The 18,756-nt window shown below is 40.4% G+C and overlaps 1 protein-coding gene across 1 annotated transcript in view; it reads left to right on the forward strand.

Moving 5' to 3' along the window:
- The window catches only part of cars2 (cysteinyl-tRNA synthetase 2, mitochondrial), a 35,967-nt gene that overhangs the window by 15,089 nt on the left and 2,122 nt on the right, over nucleotides 1–18,756 (forward strand). Inside the window, exons 6-10 of the mRNA XM_043692677.1 lie at nucleotides 2,184–2,250; nucleotides 2,333–2,471; nucleotides 3,370–3,493; nucleotides 5,111–5,209; nucleotides 15,562–15,819. Of these exons, the coding sequence (XP_043548612.1) occupies nucleotides 2,184–2,250; nucleotides 2,333–2,471; nucleotides 3,370–3,493; nucleotides 5,111–5,209; nucleotides 15,562–15,819 (687 nt within the window). The remainder of the gene's footprint in view (nucleotides 1–2,183; nucleotides 2,251–2,332; nucleotides 2,472–3,369; nucleotides 3,494–5,110; nucleotides 5,210–15,561; nucleotides 15,820–18,756) is intronic.

Here is an 18,756-nt window from a genome sequence, read left to right on the forward strand (position 1 = left end):
AGTACTTCTGTCAAGTCACGTTCTAGAGATAACTTAAGGTTTTATTTTTAAAAAAGTGACAGCTCAGACAATGCATTAAAGGTGTGAGGGTTAGAGTCTATCTGTATCCCAATCTTGAGTCAGACTGGTTCTATTTCCAAAGTGGGAGGGACATACGGCCTCTGATCTTTGGGTGGCCATCCTCCAAGACGAACTTCAGGATACGCAACAACGCACAGTGGCCAAGCAGAGGCTGATAGCCAAGTGCAGAACCCATGAGGATGGTCTCAACTGGGACTTGGATTCATGTCACACTACAGGTGACCCCACTACACTATATACACACACTCTCTTTCAGACTTACACACTCACGCAGACCCTCTCTCATTCACACACTCTCTCTCATACACACACACATACACACCCCACACTCACACCCTCTCACAGGCTTATACTCCATCATACGCACACACACTTTATGAAGCATGTACACACGCGAACACAATCTCTCATGCACACTCACACATGCACATCCTCACACTGTCTCTCTCTCTCATGCAAATGCACACACACACACATAAGTCTATGGGGTGAATTTGCATTTGCAGAATTATATTTGCAGATACGTTCTACTTTGCTCAAAAAGCACACAATGTGCAAGCAGTCAATCCACGTAATATTTTATGACTTCCACAAAACCCGTAACCCAATCTAAAAGATGAAAGACTTAACAGCAATTTAGGTTTGTTCAATATATCATTTCAGTTGCATAACACTGTACTCTTTTGCTATAAATTCTACGTCTTATGGTCCTGCTCCATAACTACCTGATGAAGGAGTAGCGCTCCGAAAGCTTATGCTTCCCAAATAAATCTGTTGGACTATAACCTGGTGTTGTGTGATTTTTATCTTTGTTCACCCCAGTCCAACACCAGGTCTTCCACATCATAAGTGATTATAAACAGAGGTTAGGAAATTGTGATTTCACAAATGTCACCACCACAATATCAGGCTTCTTATCTGCCTTCTCCTCCTCCCCTCCCCACCTCCCAGCATCCTAAATATCAGGCACAATAATGTTCACTAAGGAGCCAATCTCAGATGGGCTGCGGCACCATACCTTCTATTGGTTTTCTGGTGTGCCTTTGTCTTAATTTTTTTTCGTGTAGCTGTGCAAATACATAACATAATGGAGAAGACTTGTGCTAGCCCTACAAAGGAGCCTTAAGCTGGCTGTGAAGATTTGAGAAATACTTGGCAGGACATTAATTCTCCCCACCCTAATAACAATAATCTATCACCACCGCAGTGACCTTGCCTTGTGCATACTTCCAAAGTTGCGGTTCAAGCACCTCAATAGCAAAGAATGCAGAATGGCAATGAGGTGGGGAACCCAAACAAATAAAAAATATGACTGGAATCAGATCTTTTGCTACTAGAGGTGCAAGAAAGGTATGATTTTAGATGGAAATGGGTAAAGCAGAAAGGAGATGCAGCACATGCTGAGAGATTTGGCTCATCTGATTCACTGTATATGCAATAACTATTTTGAAAATAAGGAAATTGACAAATAAACATAAATGCAGGAGGGAATTCATGGCAGAGGAGTAGTGTGCGGATCTCGATGGAGAGACCAGGAAGTGAGGGAGGACCTGCAGGCAATCCTGTGGAGGTGCCTGGTGAGGGACCCTTCCCCTGAGGTTCAGGTAGACACCTCCCCCCAAACTCTTCCCACCAGCCTCACAGTTGAGGCTGACTATTAATTGCCCACTTTTAAAGGCCTCAATTGAGCGAGAGCAGACAGACCAGCATAGACATCACCAGTTCTGCGCCCCCACCCCATAATATTTCAGCCAGGTTGGTGTGGATTGGATGTCACCTGGAGAATTTTATAGGACTCCAAACCAATGCTGGGGGGGCCTGTGAGGTTATGTTTGGGTTGTTAGGATGAGATGAAATATGATATAGGGAGAGATTTGACTGGGGTGTAGACACCATGACCAGGTTGGATTGAAAGGCATGTTTCTGTACTGTACTCAGTTCTAGCTGTGGAGCACATTTTCTGGTTACAGCCTAATGATTATATTGCATGAATTGTCAATTCTTCTCACTGTGCCTCGTTAGACAGTGCTTTTAATACTTAGCATTGGTTTGTAATGTAATGCACAAGTGATAACTTTGTAATTTCTCTGATTATTAACCAGAAAGTCTTGGAAAAGTTCTCTGCAGATCAGTTTCGAATGTTTTGTCTTCTCTCAAAGTACAGATCAGGTATGAAAGCTTTAACAGTTTAAAATAAAGTGTTTATATATGACAGGAAAACCTTGCTGAATCTGTACTGTTTGAATTGTAGCTGTGGAATACAGTGATGAAAGCATGGCAGAAGCTGGAAACCTTCTGCATTCCATTTCAGCTTTTATTGACGATGCATCTGCTTACATGAGAGGACAATTGATCTGCCCATCGGTTGACGAAACTCTATTATGGGAGAGGTATGGTAAACAAAAGGAAAGATTTGTATTTCTATCTTGCCTTTCACAGCTTGAGAGCAACCCAACATGCTATACAACCAACAATGTATGTTTGAAATTTAGTAATTATATTATAGGTGCTGATTTACTCACAGTAAATTCCCACAAACAGCAATGTTCTAAACTGTTTTGAGCTGAAACAAACAATAAGTATTGGCTGAAGAAACTCAGGAACTTTCCCTTGATTTTATTTGAAACCGAAATCATCCAAAAACCAAATTTCCAGCAGCACTAAGTTCGTTCAACATTGCACTGAAGCGTCAACCTAGTTTTTTTGTTTTGCTCAGGTGTGAGACTTGAACCCACGACCATTTGCACACCCGAAAACACTGCACTTCATGATCCCTTTGAGTTTTGTGTCGTTTTACTTTAGGAGAGAGGCTCTTTAAAGGGTTCAAAATTCACTGTGTTGCTACATGCTCTGCTCTGTGTTACAAAGCTGAGCTAATCCAGCAAGTAGAAACACGTTTCAAAAATGATCGTCTTCCTGCAATGTCAGCTCAAATAAATTCACCAGCATATTGATCAAAAACCAGTAAGGACGAAGGGATTGACCACCTGATCTAGTGCTGCCAAGGAAGCATATTCTCTGGGAGCACTTGTAAATTTCCATTTTAATCAAAAACAAAAGCCAATTGCTGCAGTGCCCAGTTTTCTTGAGAGTAATGTTCCCTGCTGGGAGTGTAGGATCACACCGTTATCCCTCTAGTTTCATTCTTTGGGCTACAATCATTTTCAGCTGCTTTCAATAAAAATCATTTTATAATGCCTTTGTTGTCTTTGCTTAAAAAATATATAGATCATTCTTTATTTTTAGCATGTATTATGTGTGCTCTTTGCTTCTTTGTTTTGTATCCAGGTTAAATGCAACTAAAGTCAATGTGCAGGCTGCCTTTGCTGATGATTTTGACACCCCAGGGGCTACTGATTCAATTATGAACCTCATTCACCATGGCAACAGACAGCTTCAAGCAGTTGCCAAGGTAACCCATTAGGATTTTACAATCCTGTGAAGGTAGTGCATTATTCAGAGTAAGGTCGTGATTAGTGTATTGGATTTTTTTCGAAACCATCATTAGGATTGTTGAGGTGAAGCAGGGTCTTGTACTGAGCTTTGATGGTTAGTGTCACTGCTCTCTTGAGAAGGAATGGGAAACATGAGAGGCTCAGGGGCATTACTTCTCCTGTGCATTAATTGGAAATGAACTGTTGCTTTTCAGTTTAGAAGCTAATTCAGTGCAAGTCATAACTTCGCTAAACTGCTGTTAAGCATAAATGTTGGCATAAACTAGATGGCTGAATGGCCTGTTTCATTGTTGGACATTCCATGTCATTCTGTTTGAAATTGTGTAATCTATCTGAGATATGACTCAACATAACTACAGCCACTGATTGCAATGTGACAATTGGCAAAATACCTGGATTGGTCACTGTTGAAAGAGGGGCAGGAAAAGAAGGCAGCGGTCAAGAAGATGCACATCCCAGGGAACTCAATCAGGAAATATTGAGACGATTAAGTCTGCCTCTTCACAAGGAAACAGAAGGGAATATCTTTCCCCTGAAGGACAGGATCTTATGGGCAGTGTAAATAACAGGCAACAGATATAATTTCTCCACTAAGCCACTGTTCAGACCTATGGGTGGCTGACAATTACTGGCTTCAAATGGGCACCAAGAAATCATACTCTAATGCTTGAAAGGGTTTGCTGAAACTGTGCGTAAAATACAAAAAGACTAATTGATTTAATAATGGAATGATGCCACACAGTTGGATTTTAGCACATTGCGCCTGTCGACTCTGAAAGGACCACCCATATTCACCCCATTCACTGGCATTTTTCCATTCTACATTTAATTTTTTTTTCTTCAAAGTATTTATCAATTCTTTCAAAAGCCTTTCAACAATTTTTCTAGAAAATCATTTGTCTTCTAATAATCCACTGAGTTAACAAAAGAATGCATTCTCCATACTTGGGCTTTTGCATTTTCCTATTAACCTGGTTGCCCACTCACTGACTGGTGAAAGTTAATTATTTACTTTATCAAAATCTTTCTTAATTTTGAACTTTTCTATTTTAGAGTGAAACTTTCCAGTTTCTCTGGTCCCTCTTTATAACTCGAGCTGCCTATTGCTGATATTACACTAATCCCTCCTGTAACCTTGCATAGACTTTCCCACCGTAGAAAACTACACACAGTATTCTAAATATATTTCAACCAGTGATTTGTGTGGGATTAGCATTGGTTAGGTTATTGCTCCATGATTCTATTTCCAAGAGTGATTCCCAATAGCACTTCAGAATGGGCTGCATTTTGGAAGGTCAGTACTGAGGGAACACTGCATTGTCAGACATAGTCCTAAGGAAGTATCACAGTGACTAATGCGTTATTGGCTGAGATGTTAAATCGAGGTGCTATGTGTCCTTCGGTGAATGTAAAATATCCATTTAGGCAATCCAGAGTTGGAGCAGTTCAGGGTCAAATAGAATTAGTGTTAGTTCTGAGATCAGTAAGCACTTGGAATGAATATGTATGTATTCTGTTGCTGACATTTGATCCTCCCAAAATACGTAATGGTCAGCTCTTTATGTTCATGACAGGAAGGTGACTACCCCAGGAGTCCGGCTGTGTTTGGGGCAATAATCTCTTATTTAGAGCGATTCTTGGATGTTGTTGGTATTTCTCTTGGACAAAGTCAGGTAAGTAACTGCAATTTAGAAATTCTTGTGTGGTTTCCATATATTATAGAAGTATTGTAGGTTTTGCGTAAAGTCGAAGTCAACCGAGACATTCACTTCTTGAGCTTTTCGTATTGGCTTGCAGGAAAAGGATATTCCATTAACAGATTCTCCAAGATATGCCTGAGGCATCCACACTTTTCTTCTGTTTTTAAATTGACTGTGATTCAAGATTCTGGATTAGTGGTGCTGGAAGAGTATAGCAGTTCAGGCAGCATCCGAGGAGCAGTAAAATCAACATTTCAGGCAAAAGCCCTTCATCAGGAATAAAGGCAGAGAGCCTGAAGCGTGGAGAGATAAGCTAGAGGAGGGTGGGGGTGGGGAGAAAGTAGCATAGAGTACAGGGGAGGGAATGAAGGTGATAGGTCGGGGGCGGGGGGAGGGTGGAGTGGATAGGTGGAAAGGAAGATAGGCAAAATATATCCCTGGTGGTGGGGTCTGTTTGGAGGCGGAGAGGGGTGGGGAGGGAAATATATCCCTGGTGGTGGGGTCTGTTTGGAGGCGGAAAGGGGTGGGGAGGGAAATATATCCCTGGTGGTGGGGTCTTTTTGGAGGTGACGGAAATGTCGGCGGATGATTTGGTTTATGCGAAGGTTGGTAGGGTGGAAGGTGAGCACCAGGGGCATTCTGTCCTTGTTACGGTTGGAGGGGTTGGATCTGAGGACGGAGGTGCGGGATGTGGACGAGATGCGTTGGAGGGCATCTTTAACACGTGGGAAGGGAAATTGCGGTCTCTAAAGAAGGAGGCCATCTGGTGTGTTCTGTGGTGGAATGGTCCTCTTGGGAGCAGATGCGGGCGGAGGAATTGGGAATATGGGATGGCATTTTTGCATGAGGTGGGAAGAGGTGTAATCCAGGCAGCTGTGGGAGTCGGTGGGTTTGTAAAAAATGTTAGTGTCAAGTCGGTCGTCATTAATGGAGATGGAGAGGTCCAGGAAGGGGAGGGAGGTGTCAGAGATGGTCCAGGTAAATTTAAGGTCAGGGTGGAATGTGTTGGTGAAGTTGATGAATTGCTCAACCTCCTCACGGGAGCACGAGGTGGTGCTAATGCAGTCATCAACGTAGCAGAGGAAGAGGTGGGGAGTGGTGCCGGTGTAATTACAGAAGATCGACTATTCTACGTAGCCAACAAAGATCTTAGTTACAGGTGATCTTCATTGCCTTGCATTTTACTTGTTTGTGGATTGAACACTGTGGGTGAGGAATTACCTTAGTTTATTTACTGCTGAATTCTTGATGTCAATGTTCTCCATGCTCGTTATTTATGATGGAGAGTAAATGCCAGCATGAACAGCAAGGGCAGAAGTTCACTTTCCATTTTGTAGACTAAATTTACAAATTGGCTAATGGTGGACCCTTAGCAAGGGAACGATGAAGGAAATAGTGAAAATAGTAATCAGTGATAACTGTTGGAGCAAGCAAAACTTTAAACAGTTTTCTATGTTACAGTGATACAGCCCAAAAGGGCTTAATTGACTGTAAAATGTCTTGAGATATTCTGAGATTATAAAAACTGGTCTATCTTTTTGAACACAGTTTTCTGAAATTATTAAACTCACCAGGAATTTGTGGGGTTTTTTGTTGATCTACCTGAATCTCTGCAACATTTGATAACGTAGTGCACCCTCAGTACTGCCTCCAACAGTCCCTCAGTGCTCATATTCCAACATTGCTCCATCAACACAACCCTTCTGACTCTGCATCGTTCCTTCAGTATTAACCCTCCAACACAGCAGTATTCCCTCATTATTGGCTCTGCAACATTGCAGTGCTCCATCAATACTGACCTTCTGACAATTCAGCACAACCTCATTACTCAGTATTGTAGTTCTAGCAGTTCAGTCCTTCCTCAGTCCTGTTACCTGACAGAACAGCAAACTCTCAGAATTGCTGTTTTGACAGTGCAGTGTTCCGACTGTACTCTTCCTATAACGCTGCAGCACTCCCTCCATACAACCTATTGATTTTGCAATGTTCCTTCCACATTGACCCTCTAGTACTTCTTCAAAATGGCCTTCTAATAATGTAATACTCCTCAAGAACTGATCCTTCGACATTGCAGTGTTCACTCAATACTGGCACTTCAACAGTGTCACTTCAACAGTGTAGCATTCTTTCAGTGGTAACCTTCCGGCAGTTCAGCACTCCTTCCATCTGCCTATTCAGCAGGGCTGCACGCTCTCAGCACTGCCTTTCCAACAGTGCAGCACTCTCTCAGTACTGAAACAAAGTGTCAGCCTTGATGAAGCACTCAATTCCTGGAATAATGCTTTAATTGTTAATTAAGGCAGCTTTACTTTGTAACAAAGCTTTAGCCAGTCACATTCTGGAGCAGGATTTTATTGATTGGATAGCTGAATGCTACTCTGAATGCCACAGTGTTTTTCAAGTTCAGCGCTCAAAATATCTTGGTAGAATCTATAATAGTGTAATGAGCACTCTTTTTTTTGAAAGCGTCATAGTCTTAATCTGACAATTTAAGATACCTGTGTTGGACTGCAAATAGAGGAAAAGTTACACAAACATTTATATGGTGCCTAATGTAATCTCAGTGTCTCAAGGTATATTACAATCAAAAAAATACTTCTGAGGTGTAGTCACTGTAACAGTGTCAAATTCAAAGCAGTGATTATTGTGCACAGCAGGATTCCACGCAGAGACTTTGAAATTGTGACCACATGATCTGCCATTGATTATGTGGATTGAGGTATATATGTTGACTAGAACAACAGGAAGACTTTCTCTGCTCTTAGTTAAATTGTGGCAGTGGGATCTTTTAAATCCACCCAAACATTTTATTTCCTACTGTACAAGTTGTCACCAATTCATTAGAGGAAACTATGTTCAGGGGCAAGAGAAACCGTAATTAGAGAACACACATTTGCAGTAATTTACAGAAGAATCAGTGGTGCAGGCACACAAAGTTTTAAACACAAGGTGGAATGTACAAAAAGATGTTGGAAATGGATTCAGTCATAACTTTAAAAAGGAATTGAATAATTGCTTGAAGGAGGAAACAATTTTGGCATTGGGAAATCAGCAGGGAATGGATCAGTTGGATAGCGGTTTCAAAGAGCCAGCAGAGACAATGAAATATCTTTTATAATGCAACACTTTATGGTTCTAATGCACTTCCTTTCTGTTCCTTAGGTTTTTTAATTTTGATTTTCCTCCAGTTTGCCCATCCTCTGCATTGTTTTAATTTTCTATCATTGAGTTAGCAAAAGGATTGCAGTGTACTTCCATTAGGTGCTTGATCAGCTGGGTGAAAACTACTGCAGTGTTTATTATGGTTCTGGACAGTGGTCCTAGCAGTTTATATGGTTAGACTAGACTTCATTAAAAGATAACTCACTGTGGAGAGTATTAAAATCTCCATCCAGCAGAAGCGTGAACCTTCCTTCAGTAGTTGTTGTTTGTTTTTGAACTATTTGGGAACGGTTAGTCAGGCATGATTGAACTCTGCTGAAACTCTGAACTTTAATTCCCTTAATTGTTCAGAGTAGGTCATACGCAGTGGCTCAGTGGTTAGCACAGTACCAGAGACCAAGGTTCAATTCTAGCCTCGAGCGAGCGTCTGTGTGGAGTTTGTGGAGCACATTCTGCCTGTGACTGTGTGGGTTTTCCGGGTGTTCCAATTTCCTCCCATAGTCCAAAGATATGCAGGTTAAAAGGATTGACCAATGGTAAATTGCCCAATGTCCAGGAATGTGCAGGCTAGGTGGATTAGCCATGGGAAATGTGGGGTTACAGGGATAAGGTTTGGTTGGGATGCTCTTGGGAAGGTCTGTGTGTACTCAAAAGAGCTGAATGAACTGATTCCACACTGTTGGGATTCTATGATTCTATTCTATGACTAGCTACAGTGAAAGCAAGCTAAATATCTTGGTTTGGCTCTTACAAGCCTTGTTCAACTAAGAAAATGCATCCAAATCTTGTTCTTTTATTTGGTTCAACACTTGATAAAGTGTTAATCCCTGGTGCTATAAATACAGTCATGGCTGGAAAGTAAATGGACACTAGAGGGTAATAAACTTACAGGGCCATGGGGATAGGGTGGGACTGATTGGATTGCTTTCAGTGGACTGAATGGTGTTTCCTGTGCTGTATGACTCCATGACTGGGAAACACTGATGAGTTTCTAGCATTCCAATCACATCTTTATCCAACAGATTCCAAATAAGATTGAACATTGCAGTGGGTTGAATGAGAGAATTTCAGATATTTCCATTGTACACCTTCAGTGAGTGTAGAGTCTGAGTCTTATTCAGGTCAGAGTTATGGTCAGATCAGCTGCATAGTTTGTGTTCCATTGTTAACAAGTGCTTTCCCAGTTGGACGAGGGAACCTTCAATTGAATAACCTGGTTCTTGGAGTTCAGCCATGGCAATTATCACAGACAGGTTACTTAGATCTCTAGGGCAGGGCAGACTATATTTTTGTTAAATATTAATTTTTACAGATTTATATTGTGAGGTTGGTATATGGGCTTGCTTTCACTACCATTGGCACAGCATGTTAATTGCTCCCTCTTTATTCAATATATTGACTGGCAGGTTCCTGTGCTTTCTGTGCTTTTGAAACACATGTTGTCTTAAGTGCTAATTTATTGCTTTATAAATATGATGTTCTGCTTTATACAGGGAGGACTGTATTATTGGTCTTTGATGAGATTTTGCAGATGATAATGGGCTTGTTTTCTAGATTAGAAAGAGTACTCTGACCTGATTGCCTCACTTTCCCTTTGTGTGGTTCATATTCTGCAGTGTGATGTCCATGTGCTAGATTTTAATGATAGTAGGTTGTGGGGAGTCAGAGGTTATGGGGTTGTTGGGGCACAGATGTTTGCAGGTGGCATGAGAGATGTTTAACAACAGAATTTGAAAATAAGGATCTTAGGTTATTTTTATAGTAACGTTAACCAGCGTTTCCCCTACCAATGGATGAGGAAGTATTTAGCTTTCTATGGACAATTGTTTATTATGTCTCAGTCTAAGGAAATCTATGATATGGAGGTGCTGGTGTTGCACTGGAGTGGACAAGGTCAGAAGTCACACTCCACCAGGTTACAGTCCAACAGGTTTATTTGAAATCACAAGCTTTCAGAGCACTGCTCCTTCATCGGGGAAGTGAAGAGAAGCACACAGGCCCAGAATTTATAGACAGTGAGATCAAAAGATCATGCAGATGGTGTGGATGGAGTGTTGGCATACTGAATGATAATCTCTGCTGGTGTTCAAAAGTGTCAGACGGTGTGAGTAAAGCATCACCAACTGAATAGCAAGTGAAGGGATGACATATAATCCAATTAATTTGTATTGAAATTAATTGGTAACTTGTTATGATTTCTCTACCTTAATTAGTTTGTACAGTTTCGGATCACTTGTTACTTTGGTTAGACTGTCGGCATGCGACACTTATACCTTTCATGTTATTATAGCCATTTGGTTTGTCTCCAGCACCACCTTATATGTTTTTTGTAATTATCTCTCTGCCTCAATTAATTGGATTATAGATCATCCTTTCACTTGCTTTTCAGCTATTGACACTCCACTGGCGCCATTTTTACAATCTTTTGATCTCCCTGTCTATAAATTCTGCGCCTGTGTGTTTCTCTTCACTTCCCTGATGAAGGAGCAATGCTCTGAAAGCTTGTGATTTCAGATAAATCTGTTGGACTATAATCTGGTGTTATGAGACTTCTGACCTCCACATATTAGTCTTGGTCTCTGTTTATTGGTGTCTCTCTCTCTCTCTATCGCGCACACTCTCTCACTCTCACTCTCTCCCGCGTGCTCTCTCTCGCTTTCTATCTCTTGCTCTCTTGCTTTCTCTCTCTTGCTCTCACTCTGTCAGCTATGTTTCCTCCAGTGAAATATAGGTTTTGCATCAGTTATTGAAGTTTATCCTCCAGCTAGTTTTCAGATCACTTGGAAAAATAAAATCATGAATACTATTGTTGTTCATGAACAATATTTTTCACATTTGGTTTTTTTTTCACTCATCTCTAAATAATAATTGTTCTTGAATCTTATTCAGCTAATTCTTATTATTTTACTTCAAAAATGTTGGCCACATAGACTTTCTATGCACAAGTTCTGAAATTTGTATTCTCATTCATGTTTATTATTTTGAAACTAAATAAGTGCAAAACTCTTATAGACTGAGGAAATACAGGTACAGAACCGAGTGAATTCTATTGATTAATAGTGGAAATTTTCCCAATCCAAGACAGCATCACAGAAAGGATTGTTTCCAGTCAATTAACCTTACTATAGTGAAATGTGCAGTGTTTAACCTCTTAAAGGCTGTCAGAAATCTTACTTTTAACCCAGGATAATTAGGTTTGTGAAATTTAAAAGACAGACAGAAAGAGATTGAACATGGGAAGGTTTCTGTTTTGGTGCAGACATTTATTAGCTTTCAAACATAAATTATCTGCAATGAATCAGAATTCTAATCCATCAATGGTCCCAGCATTTTCACAGAGGGCACAATATTGAAATGTGAATAGAATGTGGTAACCAGTAGTTATAATTTGATATACCTGTATTTAATTAGGACAATAAATAAGGAAAATGCAGCTATTCCTATGAATACACTAAACTTGTCCAGGCTCTGATATTGTCTTTCAGAATATTTTCTTTATTTTTCATTGCTTTTTCATCTCACTTTTGTTTTTTTTTATTTTGGGTGTTCTTCAGACTCCATTATGTACATCCAACTCCTGCTGTGTGGTTGTCCTCGAAATTACTATCAATTTTGCATGATTTTTTTTTCCTCTGTGTAACTTCCTTTTGTTGTTTCTGTACTGATGTTATTATCTTGTTTCCCTTGTGCCTTTTGTACTCATCAGAAAACCCAGTAGGATACAGTATGTGACAGTGTGGGGCTTTGAACAGAATATATCACAAACATTGTGTGCTATTCTAGTCCCTGAGGAATCCAATTTTGATAAAAGTGAACAGTGGATTAGTTGTTCGTTTTTTTTGGGTAGAGGTGTGAAGGTTATGGAGCTATGGTTCAGATACAGACCAACCAGATTCTGAACCTCTTGACTCTAATCTCCAGCATATGCAGTACTCACTTTTGCCCAGATTCTGAACCTGTCAACTTGAGCCAGTGAGTATTGTTCATTTAACAGATACAGCTTGTATTTGATCATTGTTAGTGTTTATTTTATGTGTTAAGCCTCAAAAATCTGGTGTGACAGATATGGACGATATGTCAGACTTTTTCACACTCTCCAAAAACAAGGAACCTCTAGAATAAAATGCATATATGTACTTGTGCATGTAATTAATAAGGGTGCCTAAGCTTTCTAAAGCACTCAGTTGGTTGTTTAACACTCCACTTTTAGCCATCAATTTTGCCATGGAACATGTGCTTATGATATAAGTTTCTAATATTGCTACACAAATTACATTCTGAGACAAATGGAATGAACTTGTCTATTCGGGCAAATGCAAATTAGTGATAGTTTGCAAAGAAGGCACATGTTACTGTCTTCCTAATCTTTAGTCTGTTTTTGTTTTCTTTAGAAGCATCTCTTATTCACCTGACATAGTTATGTGGAATAAAAAAGTGACCCTGTAAATTCTTGAATCTCTGACAATGTTACATTTTATTTGGAGAATCAAATTAAACACCTTTTAAAACATTGAACAGCCAGTCTCAGCAAAGTTCAGAATAAACTGTGATCCAGTATGTTTCTTATTTGCTACTGAATAATACCTTTATAATCTTAACAGATAGTGTTTTTTAATCTGAAAAACTAGAGGTTAGTTGGTGTTCCTCATTTTTCCAGAGACCATTAGTTTCTGAAATAAAAAATAACAGAAAACATATCAGCTTTGAATGCTAAACAGATTTCATAAAATAATTTTTTTCAATATTAAATGATATTGCTTCAGCAAAATTGAGGTAAAAAATATCATTGCTGCAGTAAATTGAGGAAGGCTGGGAGGAGAGTTGAAAACATTTGCACAGACTAATTCAATCTTAACAAAGTGCCACACAGGAGGCTGCTAAATAAAATGAGTTAGGAGCAAGGGACTGGGGTAGTAGAAAATTGGCTGACTGGCAGAAGGGAGAGAAGGAGTCTTTTTCAGGATTGAAAATGTGTTGCTGGAACAGCGCAGCAGGTCAGGCAGCATCCAGGGAACAGGAGAGTCGACATTTCGGGCATAAGCCCTTCTTCAGGGCTTATGCCCGAAACGTCGATTCTCCTGTTCCCTGGATGCTGTCTGACCTGCTGCGCTGTTCCAGCAACACATTTTCAGCTCTGATCTCCAGCATCTGCAGACCTCACTTTCTCCTCGTCTTTTTCAGGATGGCAGCTAGTGACTAGTGAAGGCCTGCAGGAGTTCACAGCTATTCATGTTATACATTAATTGTTGGTAAGTTCGCAGATGATACAAAGATAGATGGAGGGATGGTTAGCATTGAGGAAGTGGAGTGGCTGCAGAAGACTAGGACAGTGTGTAAGGAAGTGGCAGATGGAATACAATGTGGGAAAGTGTGAGGTTATGCACTTTGTTAGGAAGAACAGAGGCATAAATTATTTTCTAAGTGGGGAAAGGCTTCAGAAATCTGAAGCATAAAGGGAATTGGGAGTCCTGTTTAGGATTCTCTTAAAGTTAACATGCAAGTTCAGTTTGTAGTTAGGAAGGCAAATGACAATGTTAGCATTCACTTCAAGAGGGCGAGGATACAAGAGCCCAAGGATGTACTGCTGAGGCTGCATAAAGCTCTGGTCAGATCATGTTTGGAATGTTATGAGCAGTTTTGGGCCCCATATCAAAGGAAGGATATGCCAGCATTGGAGGAAGTTCAGAGGAGGTTTATAAGAATGATCCTGGGGATGAAAGATGTCATGTGAGGAGCAGTTGAGGACTCTAGGTCTGTACTCAGAGTTTAGAAGGATGAGGGGGGGGATCTGATTGATTGAAATATACAGAATACTGAGAGGCCTGGATAGGGTGGACTGGAGAAGATGATTCTAATATTAGGAGAGGCTATGACCTGAGAACACAGACTCCAAGTGAAGGAATGACCCTGAAATGAGGAGGAATTTCTTCAGCCAGAGAGTGGTTAATCTGTGGTACACATTGCCACAGAGGGCTGTGTTTTCTGTATGTTGCATCTCCCTCCACTACTTTGAACAAAGATGGGCAGCAGTGATTATTTGTCATTTCCAGAATGTCACAACACCACGTATGGAACTTTGAAAAGCCAGAAAATAAAATAAAGTAGTGCAAATGCTAGAAATCTGAAAGAAAAACAAACTTCAGTTCTGGAGAAGAGTCTTTGGACTCAAGATATTCTGTCTCAGCAGATGCTGCCCGACCTGCTGAGTTTCTTCAGCAATTTCTGGATTTGCTAAATAAAACCCCAAATTACTTTGCATTTTCCATCTAATTCCGTATAGTTGTTATTGTAATAGTTGAATATTTCTTAAGGCTGTTCCTTGTCAAACAACTCTTTAGTTAATGAGATAAATATTGCAAGCAAAGTTCATTAGGCTTATAGTGGGAGTGAGAGGTTGTACTTAGGAGGAAAGTGGGGTTTTTTTTCCCACTGATTCAGGGAGAATTTATAGAATTTCAGAATATTGAGAGAATAACGTTGTGTAATTTACTGAGTTTTCCATTGTTTGGTGAATCATTAGCAAGAGGAATGTACTAAGACCAATTATCTAGATAGCAATCAAGAAGAACTGAAATATTGTTGCATCAAGGATTCTAATAAAATGGAATATTTTGCCATAGGGAAGTTGAGATATTGTAATATTGTTCACAGGGGGATCAGATCAGCATCTGAACAAGGTGAATTTAAAAGAATTATTGACAAACCAAGAGGCATCTCTAAATTGGCTTGCTCCAAATGGCCACATCCTATAGTTTTCATGGTCAATTTTTGCATTTGGTTTTCTCAAACAGCAAATAGTTTAATCCTTGTAATTATTGAGAACAGAAGTTAAACTAACAGGGAAAGATTTAAAAGAGACTTGAGAGGGAACTTTTTCTCACAGACAATGGTGCATATGTGGAACAAGCTGCCAGAGGAAGTGATAGAGGTGGATACAATTATATCATTTAAAAGACATTTGGACAGGTACATGGATAGCAAAGATTTAGAGGGATATGGGCCAAATAATTTCTTATAGGAAACCTGAACAGCATGAATGTGTTGGGCCAAAAGACCTGTTTCCATGCTGTATGACTATGATTACAGACAGAATATTAGTCTTTCTATTGTTGTCCTGGGTCTGGGATTTTGTTTAGCATGTATTCTTTTCTTCTTTTTTCCAGGTGCAGGCAGCAGACCGGTCTTCAGTCACCCTTCACAGTGTCGCTGAACAACTAGTTGGTTTTCGACAGGAAGTGAGAAAGTATGCCCTAGCAGTGGATGATCAGGAGCTGGCATCAGGTGAAGGCAGAGAGCTGTCCCAGGAAGAGAAACAGAAGCTAAAGGAGAAGCGTAAGCAGATGATGAGTGAACGGCAACCTCTCCTCCAGGCCTGCGACTTGCTGCGGCAGGATCTCAGTGCAATAGGAATAAATATCAAGGTTAGTGAGAGACCTTTGGAAAAAGGCCTATAAAATACTTGTTAGTTTATTGGACCTGTTGCAACTGTCCTGGTCTACACAGCAGTGTCCTTAGCTTTTTGCTTGTTTCACATCAATTATGTCTCTTTAGCAGAGGATGAAGTCAGAAATAAAATTATTCATCCTAAAACTTAAGTTGAGGACAAAAGGGGTGAAAGGGTTTAATCTGAGGGTGAATTTCAAAATCTCAGTTAGTACTCCATTAAATATAGACAGTGAAGAGTGATCTAATTCAGGTTTCAAGACAAAGGAATTGTTGGGATAGATAGAGAGAAACTATTTCCCCAATGGGGAAGTCTAGAACAAGGGACTGGACCTTTAAAATTGGAGACTGAGATTGAGACTGATGTCAGAAAGCACACATGAAATCCAGAACTCCTCCCTCCGAAAGAAGTTAAATAAGCTGAGACTCATTTAAAAATTTCAAATCTGACGCTTTTAGAATTTTGTTATCCAAGTTATTAAGGAATGTGGGACCAAGGTGGATATACGGCCTTGGGTCACAATTTAGGCTAATAAAGAGCAAGCTTCAGAAATTGAAAGGACTCTCCTCCTTCCTGTTCTCCAATTCCATTAGACATGGTATTAAATAGCTTCTTACATAAACCAAAGCAATGCAGAGGAGGAAGATGCTGGGCAGACAGTATTTCGGAGAGTGGGAGAGAGCAATAGACCAAATCGTTTGAAGGGGTATTAGTTGGGACGCGATGTACAGCATGCAGAATATTACTGCAGTGCAGAAAGCCTTTTTAGTAGTTATTGATTTACAGTCTGCACAGATTATACACATTTCCAGCAATGATACTGTGCACTACTTTTGTTATGCCAAACTTCACAGTTCTTCTGTTTATGAAAGATTGAACAATTGTTACTTTGTTAAACTTGCTATGCTGAATGGACTGTGTCTGCCCTCTGCTGCCCAACGTGAGGATTGCACCATTAGAATGCTGCATTTCCACCCGTAACACTACTATTCACTAGCAGAATGTCCTAATTGAAACAACATTTTCCATAGCATTTGGTCTTCCTGTAGAAGCCTTAATCACAACTAGGCCAAAGTGTATTATATACATGACTTTATTAGACTTTAATACGATCCCTTTTGGAAAAGCTTTAATATTCACTGGAAATTTAATTAATTTTGAGAAGAGAGTTGCGGGCAGATAGGATAGTGAAGAAGGCAATTAGTAAGCTTACCTTTATCGGTCAGTGTATGAAGTATAAGAGTTGGGAGGTCATGGTACAGCTGTACAAGACATTGGTTCGACTTTTGGAGTATTGCGTGCAATTCTGGTCTCCCTCCAATAGGAAGGACGTTGTGAAACTTAAAAGGGTTCAGAAAATATTTATGAGAATATTGCCAGGCTTGAAGGGTTTAAGCTATAGGGAGAGGCTGATTAGACTGGGGCTGCTTTTCCTGCAGTGTTCTGAGCACCAACTCATGGAGTGGTTGAGGATACATCCCTGGGATGCAGGCACCAAACAACTCCACTGCCCTGTGGCCAACCATTCCAACTTCCCCCTCCCCCAAGCACATGCAAATTCTGGCCCTCCTCCACTGTCAAATCAAAGCCACCCAACAACTGGAAGAAGAATGCCATATCTTGCACCTCAGGACTTTACAACCTTACAACTACACGTCATCAACATCGACTTCACCAGTTTCTATATCTCCCCAATCCCCACCTCATCCCAGATACAACTGTCCAACTCGGCACCACCCTCTAGACTTGACCTAACTGTCCATCTTCCTTCCAAGCTCCACCCTCCCCACTGACTCATTACATCACTTCCCACCTGCATCCACCTATCTTTCTACCTAACTTGCCCCACATCCCACTCCCACCTCCCTATTTATCTCTCAGCCTTCCCCCTCCATATTTCTGATGCAGGGCTTATGCCCGAAACATTGACTCTCCTGCTCCTCAGATGCTACCTGACCTGCTGTGCCTTTTCTAGCGCCCTACTCTTGTTCTTCCTCATACACCATTAACCACAACCAGAAGCACATTCTTACTCCCTTCAAAGTCACAAGTATTTACAGCAGAGAAACAGACCCATTTCACAGTTGGGTCTGTGAATAGAAAGGGTTTAGAGGGACATGGGCCAAGTGCTGGCAAATGGAGCTAGATTAAGTTAGGATATTTGGTCGGCATGGATGAGTTGGACTGAAGCGTCTGTTTCTGTGCTGTACAACTGGCTGAATAGGCCATATAACCTACTTATGCTTCTCTTTCATTTGATCTTATGAAGAAGAGCATAACAATTTAAGGTAATTGTCAATAAAGCATTGGCAACATGAGGAAATTTTTTTTTAATTCAGCGAATAGTTAGGATCTGGGTAACATTGCTTGAGAGTAGACTTGAGGCAAATTCAGTTGTGATTTTGGAAAGAGAACTGGGTCAGTATTGTTAGAAAAAGGTTTGCAAGGCTCCAGAGAAAAGTGTGGAAGGGGGTTAGGGGAGTTGCTGAGAGTCAGCCTAGAGACAATGGACTGAATGGCCTCTTTCTGTGTCATAACCATTTTATGATTCTAGCTGACAATTTGTCTTTGTGTTTGGGATATTAAATCACATGCTATGAAAATAGTCAAGATTTATAGTGAGTTTGTACTGTCTGTTCAGTCCATGCGTGAAAGTGCCTTGAGCCAAATGATTGTACATGTAATTCCAGCCACCTTCTCTGTTCTGCTTATGATAACTGGCAGTAACTTATTTCTCTAAATCCCCACCTCAGTGAATGTTTAATTTTAAGATGGCTTTAACAAAATTCTCTCGTCCAAGTTACTGACAAGAGAAACATTTGCTGTTGTTTTTCTCCTGTCTTGTGCCACCACTGACTTTTTCCCTTTTCATTCTGCCAATTCTTAGCAACCACAACTCTTGATCAGTTATTGT

The sequence above is a fragment of the Chiloscyllium plagiosum genome, chromosome 6, assembly GCF_004010195.1.
Source record: "Chiloscyllium plagiosum isolate BGI_BamShark_2017 chromosome 6, ASM401019v2, whole genome shotgun sequence".
Lineage (NCBI taxonomy): Eukaryota > Metazoa > Chordata > Chondrichthyes > Orectolobiformes > Hemiscylliidae > Chiloscyllium > Chiloscyllium plagiosum.